The sequence below is a fragment of the Chroicocephalus ridibundus genome, chromosome 14 (genome assembly GCF_963924245.1).
Source record: "Chroicocephalus ridibundus chromosome 14, bChrRid1.1, whole genome shotgun sequence".
Taxonomy (NCBI): domain Eukaryota; kingdom Metazoa; phylum Chordata; class Aves; order Charadriiformes; family Laridae; genus Chroicocephalus; species Chroicocephalus ridibundus.
In genome coordinates, this window is record NC_086297.1 from 13,120,202 (window position 1) to 13,138,574 (window position 18,373).

Below are 18,373 nucleotides of genomic sequence, written 5' to 3' on the forward strand. Positions count from 1 at the left end.
TGCTCAGCCCTTCTCTTCCCTGCGCATCCCGCCGGGAGGCAGGACCTGGCACAGGCAGCGCCACGGCAGCTCCTCGGCTGCCCCGACAGACAGACCTCCTGCGCTGCCTGTGGCAGGGACGTCTCACAGCAGCCCCTCCGGGGGACAAGTGAGCACCTGAACCCGGGGCATACAAACGACCCCGGTGCTGGGACGACACGGGGGGCCGTGCCCTGACTCCGCCAACACCCCCGTTCCCAGACCAGGCAGCTGGAGGATACGCGTGGAAAGCCCAGGGTGGATGGAGCCAACTGGAAATTGCATGGAAGCACCCAGATGGGGTAAGGGGACGGGAGGGGGTTTCCTACCCCGGGGGGCTGCAGGGGAGCCCAGGGGGGCTTGGAGCACCCTGGTCTGGGGGGTGACGAACACCCCTGAGCAGCCCAATGGAGGATAAACCTCCCTGTGCCCCCATCTCCCTGGCCAGGTCCATGCTGCAAAAAATGAAGCAGGAGCTGATGGAGATGAAGGACCTGGGCCTGCAGGAGATAGAGCGGGAACTAAAGGAGCTGGGAGAGGATCAGCAGAGGACTGAGGCCAGGCTGAAGCTCCTGGCGATGCAGGCGGACGAGCAGCTGAAGGCACAGGTGAGGTAGCGCTCCCTTCACCCACCACCTCGGGGGGGTGGTTCTGGCGACGTTCCCAGCCACCTCCCTGGGCTGGCTGGGGCCATCGAGCCTCCAGGGCATCTGGGCTCCTTGGCTGGATCCATCCCAGCTCAGAGCCCATCCCTTCTCCCCTTCCTGCAGAAAAACAAGCTGAGGGCGATACAGCACATGGGGCAGGAGGAGGCAGAGGCGCAGGCAGCACGCAACGTCTCCAGCACGGACACCGGAGTGAAGGTGGGGCAGCTTCTCCAGTGCCATGAGAAGCTCCAGGAAAAGGTGAACACCTTCATGTCCTGGCAGGCGGTGGGCAAGGTGGTGAGGCAAACCACCACTGCAAGGGTGCAGTCAGGGTCCCCTCGACCCCAGACCACCACCCTGGGGACAGAGCCACGGTCCCTGGGCACCCAGACCATGATCTGGGGACAAAGCCATGGTTCCTGGCACCCCCGACTACCACCCTTAGGACACAGCCAGGGAACCCTGGGAACCTAGACCACCACCCCAAGGGTTCAGCCATGCTCCCCTCGACCCCAGACCACCACCCTGCGGCCACAGCCAGGGGCAAGGTGGTGAAGCAGCTGCCGAGGAGGAGCCACGTAGGGAGAGGCCGGTGTGGGGGGCTTGGCAGGGGGCTGCTAGGAACCCCGTGGCTGGTTGTGCTTCGCTGTAACGTGGGGGAGCCCCTCACCGCCCCCCAGACTGGCTTGTACAAGTCAGCAGCATGGAAGGAAATTACAGTCTGGTGTAAATGTCCTGCTGGCACTGATAGCCCATGGCCACCAGCCAAGTAACCTGGGTCTGTCCCCACGGGGCAGCCACTGCCCCCTTGCATGGCACTGCCTCCTCATCTTCCTCCCTGAAGCAGGATGAAGAACTGCTGAAGAGCACCCAGGCCACCACGCTGCAGGTACAAGGGGACTGTGAGAAACTCAGCTCCGTCGTGGGGGACGTCCTGGCTGACAGTCACCAGGAGCACAAAGATACCGAGGTAGGTGGCTGAAAGCCCCGTGGGGTCAGAGCATCCTCCAGGCAGAGCCCAGGCTGGGCACCACAAGGCGTTTGTCCCCCTGCCAACCTGCTCGCAGCCCTGCACAGCTTCCAAATGCCTTTCCTGGGGGAGTTTGAGAAGCCGAGGAGGCCAGTGTTCTGGGCTGGCTGGGAGGCAGCTCTGACCCTGCCGTGGCATCATGGGGTGCTGTCTGCATGGGAAGGCTCCGTTCCAGGCCCTGGAGAGGCTGGAGAAGGAGAAAGCGGACAAGGAGGACCCGGTGCTGGGAGTTGCTGTGCTACACCCTTGAGGGGCCACAGCACCAGCCAAGGGGGTCCCAGGCAGGGTGACAAACACCCCTGGTCCCTTGGGTGCTCGGTGACAGAACCAGCCGAGGGGAGGGAGGATTTCCAGGATTTCCCTCGCCGGGTCCTGCTCTTTCCCCCCAGGTCCCTTTGCCTGCTGGGACCAAGCCCACGGGGGTGACGGGGCGAGCAGGGCCATGTAGCTGCTTCTCCCTCTCCTCCCGACACGACCTGGCCCTGCCCATCGTACCGCCGTCCTTTCCCCACCGCTCTCCTGCCTTTCCCTCTTGCTAGAAAGCAGAGACAGCCCTGGCCACCAATGTCAACTTCACCGAGTTTAACACAAGCATGAAGCGGCTGAATGACGCGATTGAGGAGCTGCTGAGCCAGGTTATAGGCCAGGAGAAGGTCCAGCAACAGTTCAGTGAAGAGACGGCCTCCAAGGTGAGGGTTGGCTTGTCCCCACCACACAAAACTGGCACCATCGGGCCTTGGGGGCCTATGGCGGCCTGCCTGCAAGGGCCCTCCCCTCCCAGCTGTCCCCCCCGGGGACAATGATGTCCCATCGCGGGGCGGCTGGCTGAGGGTGTGCACCCATCCACAGCTGGACCGCCTGGAGCTGGGGGCTTTCCGGCAGCAGCTGGAGGAGCACGGCAAGAGGATCGTGGGGCAGCTCCAGGAGAAGGCGCCGCAGCCAGGGGCTGAGGATGCCGCTGGGATTAAGGAGTGAGTGCGATGGGGTCGGTGGTGGCTGCAGGCACAACGCTCGCCCCGGTCCCTCTGGCTCCCCGACTGGTGCCCACGTGGTCCCTGGCACGGGAACAATTTCCCAGCGATCCGTGGGCATGCTGACAAAGTAGCTGCTGAGCCATGTCCACAGCCTGTCCTGGGACCGGCCCCCCAGCATGCGGCTGCTTGGCCCCGAGTAGGACCCGGCACCGTGGGTGGGACGGGGGAGACGGGTGCTGGCACGGGGGTGCGGGTGTCTGCCTAGGGGGTGCGACCCTGCCAAGCCCCGTCGCAGCCTTGCCCGGCAGCAGGGACCCAGGGAGCCCTCCCCAGGGGGAAGAGCGGGGATGGAGGTGCCATGGGGTACAAGCCTGTGAATTTGAGGACGCTGCCCCGAGCAGGGTGGGGGCGGAGGCTTCCAGGGGGGCTTGGGCAGGGCAGGGGAGCAGAGATGTGCTGCGCAGGGGCAGCTGTGCTTGCCCCCGCTCTGTGGGGTTTTACAGCCTGCCCACACTGCCCCACCTGACCCAGGTCTCTGTCTCAAGGGTGCTGAAGCCTCATGTTATGAGTTCTGTCGGGTCTCAGCCTGAACTTGGGCTTGGGGAGCTGTGGGGAAAGAGCAGATCCAGGATGGCTGGGCGGGTGGAGGGTCTCCTGCCGCAGTGGGAGGGGAGACGGAAGGGACAGATACCACCGGGGAGCACCCCCTGGCCCCCTCCCTGCCGTAGCAGGCTGGAGCACGGGCTGCCACAGTACTGGGCACTGAGCATCCCTGTGCCCCGTCCAACAGGGCGCCAGCGGCCGAGGGCAGGGACCCCACCGTGCCACGCAGCTGCGGGGGCTCGCACAAGGACACCACCCCACTGCAGCACATGCACTGCCTCCAGCCCCCCACAGCCTTCCAGCCCCTCCTGCTCCCCAGCAAGGTAGGAATAACGATGGTGGGGATGCAAAAGGGGCGACTGAGGCTGGGAAGGAGATGCTGAGCATCTCGGGGAGCCGTGCCTCAGTTTCCCCAGATGCGGAGTTCGGCCCCGGGGCTCAGCCAGCCCGCTCTCTCCTTCCAGCACAACGTGAGGGATCTGCTGGGGAAGGACGGCCACACCTGCAGGGACCGGCTGGACGAGCAGCTGCCTGCTGAGCAGGGGCCCCACGGGACGGACCCAGCACCCAGGCAGCCAGCCAGGAACAGCTGGTGTTATGAACGGGATTTTTCATTTTTTTTTTAAGTTCATCAATCTTAATTAAATAATTAAATTAATAATTCTTCTTTAATTAATAAAAAACCTTGTAACTGTTTTTTACTGGGGTCTTGGGTGGGTTGTTTTTTTTCTTGTTTTAAGCAAGGTTGATTTGAAAACTAAACCCCCCCAGCTCCCCTCTTGCCCAGGGAAGGGCCAGGAACGGTGCTCACAGGCTGGGGGGGGCATCATGTTGACAAATCACAGCCCCCACATCTGCTTCCCCCCTGCCCTGCAGAGGTGCAGAGGGAGGGAGGACGGGGTGAGGGGGTGTTCAGGGGGGTCTGTGCAAGAAGCCGTGCTGAATTTCGGAAGCCAGAGGAGAGGCTTCTACTTAAATATAACAACAAGACCCAGACAATGATTTCCGTGTGTTTCTGGGGGACTCCCCGCTCCCAACACACTGGCCCAGACCCCCCGATTCTCCCCCCTCACCAACCCAGCTTTGTCTCTGGCCGTCCATGGTGGCCAGGGCCTTTGTGGGGGGGGTGGGGGCAGGTGGGGGGCACGGGGGCCAGGTGGGCTGGCGGCCATGGGGCGAGGATGTCCAGAGGGGCTGCAGCTGCCCGTGGGGAGCAGGCCATGGAGGGGCTGGGGCTCTTCATGCTCTGCAGGCTCTTCGAGGTCCACAGCTTGGAGAACGTGTCCAGAGCACCCGGGAAGTTGGGCAGTGTGGCCGGCGTGTTGCTGGGGGTTGCAGCACCTCCATCTGCCGGGGAGAGGAGAGGGTGGGCATCAGGTGGGTCACGGATGCTTCTGGGGCCCCAAGCCACCTGCAAGAGCTGGACCAGTCACCGGGGATCCCAACTGCGTCCCACACCTGCAACCCCTGGCCCCAGTGGATGCTCGGAGCCCAGCTGTGGCTGTTGCTCCAGTGCCTGAAAACAGATTTCCCGTATCTCTTAGAAGAGCAACTCTCTGCTCCCTTTCCTGCTTCCCCACCCGCCTCCTTTTCTGGGAACTCTCTTGGAGTGCCTCACCGAAGGAGGGAGATGGCAGTGCCCTCTCTGTGGAATGGTCGGGCTTGGAGGGCTGTAAGGGAAAAGAAGTTCTTGCTGATTCTTTTCCTACGTACTTGTCTGACAGATCACTCGGATTCAGAGATTTTCCCAGTGTTTGAATCCTTCCTAGGCTTGTCTGGCAGCTCATGTTTATTTGCGTTTCTTTTTCCCTGCTTCTGTGGCTCTTTGCTTTGGAGCAAGATGCTAGAAATGAAAGGGAGTTGGTGCTGTCACCAGCAGTCTTTGATGTCTAAGGGAGAAGTTAAAATCTGTCTTGCACTTCGATTCATCAAAAAAAAAATATTGGTGGTGGTTCCCAGCGGGGCCTGGTCTCCTGCGGGACGTGTCACCGGAGCGGGCTGAGTGACCAGGACAGCCCTGCGAGGGAGCTGCCTCTGCCCGGGCTCGGGCTGCGCTGGCTGCGGCCACAGATCAGCCTGCGCCAGCTGCGCCTCAGGGATGGAGGTGGAAAAGGCAGCCGGGACCCTCGGCCTCTCCCATGCCTGTGGATAACCCCATCCCAAGGACCGGCCGGGAGCGGGGCATCGCCCAGCAACGGGGGATGCTGCATTGTCCCTTGTCACCCGTCCCACCGCTGTGACCACTCTGCTGCTAGGAGGCAACAGAGGAGGAGGAGGAGGAGGAGAAGCACGAGGACAAGGAGGACGCGCACAGGGAGGAGGACGAGGACGAGGGGAGGAGGAGGAAGGATTTGACTGCCCATCCCTCCCACCCATCCCAGTCTCCCCCAGGCAGAAAGGGCCCCCTGGGCAGCTCTTTCTCCCGCTCCCCCAGGAGCTCAGGTCCCGCTCAGGTCCCTCTGTCGCTTCAGGCACGGCAGCAGCCATGGCCCAGCTCAGCCTGGCCCAGCTGCTGGATGTCGCCATCGGGACGACCAAGGTCAGGGCCATCGACTTCGTGGCCCTGCGCAGACTGCTGCTGGCCATGCTCTGGCACCTGGGCCTGCAGGACCTCCCTGTGGAGGATCTGTTCAGGCTGGTGGCAAATAAAGCAGTATTTCCTCTCTAAACTACTTTTGATTTCGAGAGCTTTTATTTCAGGTAACAGCACCATCACACCCAGGGACCCTCACTCCACACTCCTGCTAGCTAATTTACATCATTGGCATTGTTATTTCCAACATCAAAACGGGCTCTGCAGAAACTAAAGTGCTTTAACTGCCTCTTTTGAGAACCCTTGACATATTTTCCCCAAAAAAGTGATTAGAAAGTACACAGAATTACAGAATGTGTTGGGTAGGAAGGGACCTCTCAAGGCCATCTAGTCCAACCCCCCTGCAGTCAGCAGGGACATCTTCAACTGGATCAGGTTGCTGAGAGCCTCATCCAGCCTGGCCTTGAATGTCTCCAGGGATGGGGCCTCCCCCACCTCTCTGGGCAACCTGGGCCAGGGTCTCCCCACCCACCTCCAAGGGGGAAGAGGGTCTTTGCTGAGGAGGTAGCGGGGCTCATTGACAGAGCTTTAAACAAGGCTTGAAGGGAGAGGGGGACAATATCGGGCTGTCCCTGTGGGATGAGATGCCAAGGTTGGAGGGACGGGGTGCCAGCGAGGGCCTGTTGCTCTGAGACGCGCTGGTGACGCTGCCTCACACTTGAAGTCTTGGAGAGATGAGCCGGGGGCTCCTGAGGTCACAGGAGCCAGGAGGGAAACACCAGTGCAATACCCCAAAGGAATCAAGGGGTGTTCCTGGAAGAAGGTGGTATTTGAAAAGTCATGGCATCAGGTGAAGTCCCGGGCATGGAAAAAGGGAAACATTGCACCCATTTTTAAAAAGAGTGGAAAGGAGGGTACGGACCTGTCGGCGTCACCTCTGTGGCTGGGAAGGTCATGGGGCAGATCCTCCTAAAAGCCACGCTAAGGCCCATGGAGGACAAGGAGGTGATTTGAGACATGGCTTCACCCTGTGCTTTTTCCACATCAGACTCCAAAGGAGGAGGACACGACACTTTTTCTCCTAAAATCACAGACCGAATGGGTAGGAATGAATCCCCGTGGGTGGATTTGCTCTTAGTTGCATCCAGGATATTTTCAGTTACTTTCTGGCACACCGTGAAAGAGCAGTGGAAAGAGAAAAACCAAAGGGAAAAAAAAATACTCCTGGTAGACCATGTGACATGCAAAGTGATAATTTAATTTCTACCCAGGCTTCTATCAGGAAGCGGAAGTTTGATCATGTACTATTTATAACATATAGAGAAAACTGATAACTCTGGCTACGGATGCCGTGGGGTGGGCTGAGCCCAGCCTAGATGGGACCCAGCAGCCGCGCGGTGCTGGGAAAGGTCTTGCGCATCGCCATGCACTTCTCCTCATCGATGAACAGGGAGTTGGCTTTGACGGCCAGGTCGTGCTGCAGGACAGCCTTGGCACGAACCAGCATTTGCAAGGTGTCCTGGCTGTCTCTCAGCTGCTGCTGAAGAGTCTGCACCGTCTCATGGATGTCACGGACCTCGTTGACAAGGCTGGAAAACAGCAAGGAGCCCTCATTAGAAGTCCCGTCACGCGGGTGGTTTCTAGCATGGCGCTGCTGATGGGCCCCTGGGGCATGGGTTTTCCCCCTTCACCGCGCTCAGTGAACATCTGCTCGAAGGCTTCGGCAACGCGCAGCCGCGTCTGCCAGAGCAGGTGGTGCCACCAAGCAGAGGGACAAGCAGCTGTGGTTTCCCGTTCCTGTTTGGTTTTGTGGGTTTCTTGGCTCCCCCTCCTGGATTTCCCCGGGCAAGGGTACTCCCCACACCCACGGGTGCACCCGCAGCGAAAGAGGACAGCTGGGAGAGGCTAAAAGCGAAGGTGAAACAAGTGGAGGATGGAACAAAGGACGGCGTGAGAGATGCTGAACAGGCTCTGGGGCTGGGTTTAAATTGCTTTGAAAAGGCTTCCCAGGGAGCCTCACCCAGCGGGCTGCCAGGAGGAGGTGTGAAGTTCAGGGTGCCTGATCCTCCCCAGCCCCTCGGGGTGCAATGCCAAAGAGCTCCCTCTGTCCTTGACAGGATTTCCAGTGTCCCCAGGGGAGGTGAGCACAGCCCTCACTGCTTCTCCGTGTGGTGCACAGAATCCCAGGCTGGCGGGGGTTGGCAGGGACCTCTGGAGATCACCCAGTCCAACCCCCTGCCAGAGCAGGGTCACCCACAGCAGGTGGCACAGGAACGCCTCCAGGCGGGTTTGGGATGTCTCCAGAGACGGAGACTCCCCCACCTCTCGGGGCAGCCTGTGCCAGGGCTCTGCCACCCTCACAGCAAAGAAGTTCCTCCTCGTGTTTAGGTGGAACTCCCTATGCTCAAGTTTGTGCCCGTTACCCCTTGTCCTGTCCCCGGGCACCACTGAAAAGAGCCTGGCCCCATCCTCCTGACACCCCCCCTTTCAGTATTGATAAGCGTTGAGAAGGTGCCCCCTCAGGCGTCTTTTTTCCAGCCTGAAGAGACCCAAATCCCTCAGCCTTTCTTCACAAGAGAGGTGTTCCAGTCCCCTCATCCTCTTGGTAGCCCTTTGCTGTCCCCTCTCCAGCAGTTCCCTGTCCTTCTGGAACCGGGGAGCCCAGCACTGGACACAGCACCTTGCACAGCAGCTGCACCCTTGCGGTTACCCCAAAGGAAGGACCTAAGAGCTCTCAGCATGAGCCTGTGGGAGAGTAAAGGGCTTGTCCTTCAAACCTGAGCCCATCCAGCCGCCGGGAAGCAGGCAGGAGAGAAGACGGGGTTGACGCAAGTAGGAAAAATCCAGCCCCTCATGGGGTGGCATCAGGCCCCCCCCGGCCATGGGGTACAGCCTCCGTTGTGGGCGCAGAGCTCTCCCAGCACCCAAAGGCTGGGATACCCGCTCATTGCTTTTGATTATGTCGGTGCACTTCTGGAAGGACTCTTTAGGGAAAAGAACCAACCCCCCATGATTAATTTTGTCATCCAGCGATGCTCCCGAGTGCTACCACCCGTGAGCCCTCGAGGTCCCCGCCGGCCCCGCGCTCCTGCCTTACCGCAGCTGGGCAGTGTCCCGGCACAGCTCCATGTTTGGCCTCCGAGTGCGCTCGTCCAGCCGGGTCTGAGCCACCTTTAATGGAGGCCCCTGGTCCCTAATGGCCTTTTGGATGGCTTCTATATTCCTCTCCGTCTGGAATATTTCCTGCACTGTCTGGAGTAAGAAAGAAACACATGCATAAATTTAAAAAATATATTCTCCAGCGGCAACGGGATTTCCCTTTTCTGCCATCCATCTGCAGAAAAAAAACAAGTTCAATTAGCAGACCCCGGGCTCAGACTGCTCTCACTCTGCCATAGATGGAGGCACAGATCCAGCAGCCATTTCTCTGCGGGGAAAAGCCTCTCTTTGCTCTTGCTGTCACATCAGAGGAGGTTTTGGAGCAGTGATGGATCTACTGAATTACCCGCTCCCCAAAATTACTGCTTGCAGGAACTGATCGTCCATCACTAGCAACTAACAGAGGGCAGGTTTTTGGTGGATGCTCGCTGAAGGATGTGGCACCAGCCCGCGATGCTGCAAGCCCAGTTTCTGCTCGGTTAATCTGTGCCGAGCACTTTTCAGGAAGCTTTCCATGAGAGCCAGTGGTGCGAGCCTGCTGCCCATGGCTGATCTCCACTTCATCTGCTTGGCGGAGCAAACACACCGATACCTGTGCAGCAACCACAGAGTGCTGAGACCGAAAACACGTCCTTGGAGGAGCAGCAAAGCTGCAAACCCCACAGCAGACACCCCAGCAGAGTCCCAGTAAAGCCCTTCTGCAGGGCAGCCAGCGCCTCTGAAGTAACTAGCGCTGATGCAAGTAGCGCTGGCATTTTCTGCTGGAAATCCCTGTGCTAGCAGGCTGTCAGCTGGGATGAGCAACGGGCAGTATCCCTTGGGATGAAATTACACTGCCAACTCATCCTGCTCCAAGAAGAAAGTCCCCAAGAAAGCTGGGCAGGGGCTGTTTGCAAGGGCATGTAGCGAGAGGACGAGGGGCAATGGTTTAAACTAGAGCAGGGCGGGTTTAGATGAGACATTAGGCAGAAGTTCTTTGCACTGAGGGTGGGGAGACACTGGCCCAGGTTGCCCAGAGAGGTGGGGGAGGCCCCACCCCTGGAGACATTCAAGGCCAGGCTGCATGAGGCTCTGAGCAACCTGATCCATTTGAAGATGTCCCTGCTGACTGCAGGGGGGGTTGGACTAGGTGGCCTTGAGAGGTCCCTTCACACCCAACACATCCTATGACTCCATGATTCTAAATGATGCTATAACCAGGTTCTTGTGGTGACCGTTCCTCTGCTGGGGCCAGGTCTGCGTGGAGGGTCGCGCTTTGGAGGTGTCACCGGGAAGTGACAGTGTCACACCAAAAGGGGGGGGTTCAGGCTACCTTGGCCAGGTGGGTCTGAATCTTTCTCTTGGCATCGGCCGTCTCGGCGATGCGGTTGGTGAAGGCGACGTTCACGGCGTTGAACTGCCGCCACATCTGGCTGTCCGTCACCGCCAGCAGGTTCTCGATGTCGTCCCGCAGCTTGGCGGAGGCCGCCCGCTGGCTCTGGGAGCGGAGGATGTTGTCGTTGGTGAACTTGGCCCAGGACTGCGGCACCGAGATCCTGGCGGGGAAAAGGAGAGGCCCCCGGTAAGCTGGATGTGGGCAGGCATGGACCCTGCCAGGGAGCAGCGTGGATTCACTATAGCTTAAATCTACACTTTTAATTGGACTGTATGTCATAGTTTAACCCCAGCCAGCAGCCAGGACCACGCATGCGCTGGTGCAGTTCTCCCCCTTCCCCCCAGAAGGGAGAAGAGGGAGAAAAGGAGGGGAAAGGGAAAGGGAAAAACTCGTGGGTGGAGATAAGGACAGTTTAATAGAACAATAACAGAAACCAATAATAATAATAATAATAATAATGAGAGAAGTCACTCTCACCACCCAGTGAACTGGCACCTTCCCGAGCCCCGACCGCATATTCCCACCCCGCACCAACCCCCATTTATATCCTGAGCATGGCATCTATGGTACGGAATATTCCGTTGGCCTTTCCCTTGTTCTGCCTATGCTCCTCCTCACTTCTATGGCAAGCTGAAAAGAGTCCTTGCAAAATATAAACATCGCCTAGCAACAACTAAGACACATCTTTGAAAATATGCATTAACTTAGTGAGCTGTTTCAGCAGAGGTGCTCCGCTGAATTAATTGGCAGGCTGATCTCTCAACCCCTGGTAGAATGTTTAATGAGGTGGGACTGGCTTTCACCCTCTGGATGTTTGGCATCCAACTGTCAGCAGAGGGTTGTGCTCCCTTTCCGGGGAGCGGAGAGAAATGACCGCTCTGAGGGAGGTGTCTCCAGGCGGGATGGATCTGGGTTGGGGACAAGCAGCTCCCTGCCAGGGAGAGGCACCGCCTATCGCGGGGACAGCTTGCTGCTGGGGACCGACAGCGTGCACTCACGTGGCATCGACCTGCTCCACCCCTCGGTAGTAACTGATGCCGTGGGAGGTGTTCATCAGGTGGTGGCACCTGTCGTCGATCCGGTGGGCCACCTGCTTGTTGGCCAGATCCTTCTCCAGGTTGTGCTGGGCCGCCCGGTTGGACCTTCAACATGCAAACAGCAGCCATCGGTGGGGACGTACGGGTGGAATGGCTTCCTCCCCGTTCCACTCCCCATAGCAGCTCCCGGCCCCCCGCGCAGCTCTGTCCTCCCACGAGCATCACCGCCCGCATGCCATGGAGCCTCCATGGGCTTTACGCCTGCGGGGTGTGGGGAGAGACGAGCTTCTTCTGGGGGTTCACATCTGCTGGGGTTCTGCTGGGCTTCTGCTGTGACCACAAATGCACATCAGCCCTACGACATGAGAGAAGGAGCTCCTCCTTACGTGATCTGGGCTTTGGCCTTGTCCAGGACCTGCTGCATCTTCTCCTGGCACGACCTGATGACATCGACTTCCTGGGCAAAGGCAAAAGAGGACCCCATCAGCGTCCATACTCACTCGTCCTGGTCACACTCCTCCCCTTGGACCTCTCCAACCCTGCACACAGCAAGAACTTGCCTGCTTGTCTTCCTGCCCAAAGCAAACAGGCAGGAAAACTCGCAGCTGAGCCTGCGCCCAGCGCCCTGGAGGGGACAGAAGGGTGCTGTGGCTGCAGCCATGGCCTTTGCGTTCCCTTTCAGGGTGGGTCAATAAGGAGTTTTTCACCTTGACCTCAGTGTCAAGCGGTGGTTAGTCCCACTGCACGGACAGAGACACATCCTGGTGTGGACAGGCAGAGCGGTTCCCTGGACCACTACACACCTCCGTCCCCAGATCAGCACCTGCCCTTTTTGCTCCCAAAATGTTTTCCTCCCCAGGAGGAATCCCATCCGTACGGGACAAGAGGAGATGGACTTGACTTCGGTGTAAATGCCCAGGCTGAATTTCTGAGACACATTCAGCTCCACCGGAGGAAGTGTGTTGCTCTCAGCTCACTTGACTTCAGCACAAACCCATTGCCTTTGTGAAGCTCCGGCTGCTGGAGGCAGGTGATCAGTGCTCCAAATCCCATAACTTTGAAATCCGGTAAAAATAGCTTCAACGCATGATCTGAGTTGCCCAACTTACTGTTAAGAGCTGTTCCTCCACGTTGTCATGGACCAGGTCGATGCCCATCCTCTTCTCACGGTGAAGTAAGCACTCCTGAGCGACCTGTTGGGGACACGCCATCACCGCTGGCTGCAGGGGCAGGGCTCTCTATGGGGACCGTCCCCATCTCCAGAAATGTGAGAAACGAAATTCTAGGTGGGCACGGAGATGACAAGAGGGGGAAAAAAGTGGCCCGGGGCAGCTGGTTTTGCTGACAAGGAGCAGCTGAGCTGCAACATCAGCATTAAACCATCATGAGGGAGCAGACGTGTCCCTGGTGCAGCCACAGCTGAAACGGGGGACCCGTGTCAGCCTTGACGCCCACCTCGCCAGAGCCTCGTGGTAAGACACGGGCTTTTGTCTCCCAAATCAGGACTCTGGGTGTACCGCGTCTAAAAATATTGAGTTAAGCAAACGCAGCTCTGACGTGCTCAGCCTGTGCTGATAGGGGATCCAGCAGATGGCAAGGGGGGTTTGGTTACTACTAACTTAAGTAATGGCCTCTTAATAAAAGCTTTCTAGACGTTCTGGAGCTGCAGTGAAACTTAATGAGACGTTTGAAGGGCTGCAGATGTTTCAGCAGTAGGCTACAGCTTGCAGCGCGCCGGGACGGGTGCTTACCCGGAGAGGGGCCTCCGCCTCGGCCAAGGCTCTCTCCAGCCTGGTCTTCACCTCTGTGAGCGCGTTGGTCTCCCCGATCACCTCATCTAGCTCGTGGCAGAGCTCCGATTTCCAAAACGCGATGTCATTGGCGCGCACTCCCAGGTTTTTGGTGCTTTCTAATTGCGTTTTCTTGGTCTGCTGGTATTTGTGGTCAATGATGCGGGAGGTATCGGCTCTCAGGCGCTCCGCGTTCTTCTGGGAGGTCTCCGACTCCCTGTAATTGGTCACATTGGACTTGTACCAGTCTTCAGGGGTGTAGCGGGTGAAGACGGTGGTTCTGGTGGAAACAGATGGAAGCTTCTCGCCGGCGGTTATCCCCTGGGAACTCTTGGAAAAGGCAGCCAAAGTTGGTTTGCTGGCAGCCGTTTTGTAGTAGGTGCTGGGCATCCAGGGGAGGCTGTAGCTCTGAGGCAAGGGGCGGTAAGGAAATCGGTTCTTATAGCTTGACGCCATGGTGTGGATGGCAGGGAGAAACCTGGTGGGTATGGCTCTGGGATGGGCGAACTTTGCTGGTAAGGGAGAGCCGACAGACTCCATGCTCCACCGCTGCTATTCGTGTGTCCCGTCCGTGTCCTGCACAGAGGAGGAGAGAGAGGACAACCTCAGCAACCTCCTGCACTTGCCTTACTTCTTACAGCAACACCCGCAACTTCAAACACAAACAGCGACGCACAGAGCGCCCTCACAGCGCCTGAACAGGCCTAAACCCCTTGAAAACAAATCCCTCCTGACAGCATCCCAAACATTTGTATATAAAAGCGTTTGACTTTGTTGTTAGTATCTAGCATCAGGTCTTGGAATGCGGAGAAAAACAAATCACGGCCGTAAGGAGAATGACAGATACCGTGCCTTCCTTTTCCTTAAATCTGTCGATCCAGTCAAACTGGAGTTGCTCCTTCTCTACTGTTCCTTTGTTTCTTTTGGCTGGCGTAGCTGCTGATCTTCTGATACTCCAGAGGTCATTTTCTCTGTAAAAGTTCCATTCCCAGCCCCGAGAGCTGCGTCCCTTTTGGACACACATCTGCTACCGGCCCAGCGCCATTTGTGGGTGGGTGAGGGACTCCATCCTCACCCCCTCTATCTTCCCTTGCCTTAAATGCTGGAGTGAGGAGCCTGCAGGGGAGCTGAGCTTTGCAGGACTATATCCAAATTTGACCCCCCCACACCCCTATTTCAGCCTCAAAAGAGGGGCCGCCTCTTGCCTTGCAAAGGAGGAAAGGTGTCGATGGCTCACCTGGTGTAAGATCAGTGTGCGTGGGAAGGAGATGGCCCACAGTCTTTTCAGAGCGCTTGGGAAACACCAGCCTTGCAGTAGCCCTAGGAGGAATGGCCACACATGAAGATTTTGCTACCAAGAATTGCATATTGTCCTCTCCAGCTTGAGGCTGTCAATCGATGGTTATCAGCAAGATAAGGCAGGGGGCCACCAAACACACCTCATCTGAGGACAAACACTCCGGAGGGGTACGTGGTGCTCGGTACGAAGCTCTTGTGAGGTTACAAGTGTCACCCACGGGCGGAATAAGTCCCTCAATACGGCTGTTGTAGCCAGCCTGACGTGTCCTTCCCCTAACACCGTCCCGTCCCCACTGCTCCCAGCCTGGCTCGGAGCCCCAGGGGAAGATGAGGACACGGGTGTGCTACAGCAAGATCCCTGATGGGAGTGGCTGTGGGACAGGCAGCGGGAAACTCACACCCTCAAATTTAGCAGAAAAAGAAGCTTTCGCAAACACGACCCTCCGAGGCAGTTTGGCAGAACCGAGGACGAAATGTCTGCGCTCAGGTCCAACAGAAACCACCGTGTGTGCCGCTTCCCACAAACCGCTCCCTTCAGCCCTTTTCTCCCGGCTAGGGATAAATGACGGCGCTTTCCCTAGCTCCGTGCCGCTTTATACCTGAGAACCGGCCTTGGGAGGGTGGGAGGCAGCTTCCCTGGCTCCCACCCCCACAAATAAACTCTGCCCTTTCAGACACTGACAGACACACGTTTAGGAAAGGGAGGGAAAACCCCTTGGGAACGGCCCAGGGCTACTTTTCCCTGCATTTCCAGCTGAAATAAATGCCCCTGCATCCCCTTGGGATAAGCCATCCCAGGGCGACACTTTGTGCCACCCCTGAACACGGACACACGACAGGAGCACCGACCACCTCACCCGGGTACATTTAGAGGACAGAAGAGATATGGAGGGGGATTAGGAGAATGACCCGTTTTTTTCCCTCCCAGTTCAGGGACATACTCACCCTGCAGAGGCTTGGGGGTGTGCGGGGGGGGCTGCTACTCAGTGCTGTGCTGTCAGGTTGGGTGGCAGCACTGCCAGACACTGCAGCATCCCCAGTGCCCTCTGTGTCACAGAACCAGGGCAGCGTTGCCGCTGGCGCAGGGTGCTCAGTAACCGGGTTCTATGCGGGCAACTCCCTGCAGCCGCTCTGGCAACCCGATGCAGCCGCTGGGCAACGCATTGCTGTGGATGGGCAAGCCGGGGCCAGCCCTGGGCAAGAAAATACCTTCACATGGCATCCTAGATCCTGCCCTGGACAACCTACTGCCCTCCATGGGCAGGTTTTGCAGCCCCTGGGCAACCAGGTGCAGCTTTTGGGCAACTGTTGAGCGGCTTAGTCACATGATTTGGTTTTCGGGAAGTGGAATAATTACTAAATTGGCCAAGAATACAAAAATACAGCATTGTTCACACAGTAAGGAAATCATAAAATCCAGAGGCTTCTGAGGTAGAATACAGCCGCAGCTGGCACGCGAAGAATGCAATATCTGTGATTCCCTGTACTAGGTTGTTTGCGAAACTACATGAGGGATGGAATGGAACTGTGTGGAGTTTTGCAGGACGCAAAAAAGGATTAGACACAGTTAAATTGGGCCTGTTAGAAACTTCTACACCTTTGCCTCCCTCTAAAATTACCAACGTCCGACAGTACCCACTGCCTGCAGCTGCACTTGCAGGAGCAGACGGGGTGGCATCAGATTTAGAAAAAAGAAACATCATTAAGAGCACTCACTTGCCTTATAATTCACCAGTGTGACCAGTAAAGAAACCAACCGGGCAATGGCGTTTCACAGTAGATTACGGAAAGTTAATCGCCAACACTGCACCCCTGACCGCTGCAGTTCCGAATATCGCGGAAATTGTGACAATGATAAAAGGAGCTGCTCGTCCTTGGATGGCTGCCTTAGATGTAAAAGACAGGTTTTTTATGATTCCCCTCCTTGAGCAGGACAAAGCGCGGTTTGCATTCCCGTGGAAAGGAGCCCAATATATTTGAACCGACTTCCACAAGGATACGAGCATTCCCCCACCATTGCTCCTAATGCTTTAGCTAAAGTGCCATCAGCGATTCCTGTTTCACAGGGATGTACGGTATACCAATATATTGATGACATCCTAATAGGGGGAGAGAGCCAAGAAAGTGCACAAGACATGATGCAAAACATCCGACAAACATTATCGGATTTAGGATTGGAAATTCCAGATGCAAAGTGTCAGGGACGCGCAGAGGAAGTTAAATTCCTGGGGGTCTGGTGGATTAAGGGAGCTGCTTCTGTCCCTCAGGATACCCTGAAAAAAACAGAACATGGAGAGAATCCTTCCAGCACGAAGGAGTTACAGCAAGTTCTGTGAACTTTAAGTTATTGCCGTAAACACATCCCTGGCTTTTCCATCATTGCTCGCCCCCTTTATTGTTTGCTGAAAAAGGGTAGATCCTGGGAGTGGACGGAACAACATACTGATGCGCTGGAATTGCTAATAAAGGAGCTAAGGTTATTCCAACAACTTGGCCCCATCCCTCCAACTGACCCTGTCCATGTGGAATGGGGGTTCAGTGAACATGGTTCTCATTGTAACTTGTGGCAGAAGGGACCAGCAGGACCGGAGAGACCATTAGAATTTAGCTCTCACTCCTTCAATGATACTGAGAGCAGATATTCAGACCTTGAGAAGGGTTTACTGTCCCTGGTGCGAGCATTGCAACGAGCAGAGCAGATAAGGAGAGAACAAAGCGTGGTTGTTCGGGGCCCTTTTCGTCTCCTAGATGTGGTCCGTCAAGGGACAGCACCACCAGCCGGCACTGCCCCGAAAGCCACAGTTCGAAAGTGGTATGCTTATTTCGAAGGCATTAATGAAATCATGCCAGTCTCTGAAGGCAGTGTTAAAGTATCCAAGCTCCAGAAGGATAGAGATGGTGCCCTATTGTTCCAATCCCCACCAAACAGACCATCTCCAATCCAAGCAGCACCTCCTCTGAAAGAAGGCAGCGATCTTACAGGAGTGTGGTTTACTCATGCGTCGTCTCACCGTGAGAACAATAAGTGGAAATACAAAGCCGTAGCACTGGAAGTAGCAACGGTGGAAAGAGCAATTGAAACAGGAGAAGGTAGCGCGCAAGTAGGGGAACTCAGAGCTGTCCTACTAGCTGCACGACATGGGGCTACTCACATTTACACTGACTCATATGCTGTTTTTAAAGGAGCCACTGAATGGATCGGACACTGGGCAGCCAACGATTGGCAGGTGAACAGAGTCCCAATTTGGGAGACAGATAGTTGGAAGCAACTGTTAGAAGGAGGAGTCAGAGAGCATTGCACATTGGTTGGGTAAAAGGTCATGATCGTTCGAACTCGATCACTGCTCAGTTCAACCAACAGGTAGATAGCCTCACGCGGCTGCAGCACATTGACATTGTAGATGATGGTGGGGAATGGGAACGCTTACTCGAATGGTTACGTGTTAAGCGTGGCCACACAGGCCGTGCTGATGTGTATCAGGAAGGACTAGCCCGGGGGTGGCCTGTATCAGCTGAACTGTGCGAACAAGTAGTAACTGCCTGTTCACAATGTCGCCTACGGCTCAATAAAGATCATCCGAGTAAGGCGCCTCCCTTACCCATTCGGGACAAGAAACCGTTGTGGCATTCCTGGCAAATTGATTCTATTGGGCCCTTGAGATCATCAGGTGAGAAAAGAGACGTCCTAGTAGGAGTGGAGATTATCTCTGGCCTCACTATGGCCACCAGCTTCAAATCAGCTACCGGGGACAACACAGTGAACGGCCTACAAGGGTGGTACAGCACCCTTCCCCTTCCTGAGGCAATCCAAAGTGATAACGGTTCACACTTTACCGCTACGGTGGTACAAGATTGGGCCAAAGAAGAAGGGATTCGATGGGTATTTCATACTCCCTGTTATCCTCAGG

General features: G+C 56.8%; 1 protein-coding gene across 1 annotated transcript; it reads right to left on the bottom strand.

Annotated features, from left to right (window-relative positions):
* Positions 1-7,192: 7,192 nt before the first annotated feature.
* LOC134523471 (tektin-3-like) lies at positions 7,193-13,706 on the bottom strand (the record flags this gene model as incomplete). Its single annotated transcript, XM_063352425.1, has 7 exons — positions 13,128-13,706; positions 12,486-12,569; positions 11,763-11,833; positions 11,338-11,481; positions 10,277-10,499; positions 8,903-9,057; positions 7,193-7,394 (listed from the first exon to the last, which is right to left on the bottom strand). Coding segments are annotated over exons 1-7 (1,458 nt in total), but the record flags the coding sequence as incomplete, so codon positions are not given.
* Positions 13,707-18,373: the final 4,667 nt, after the last annotated feature.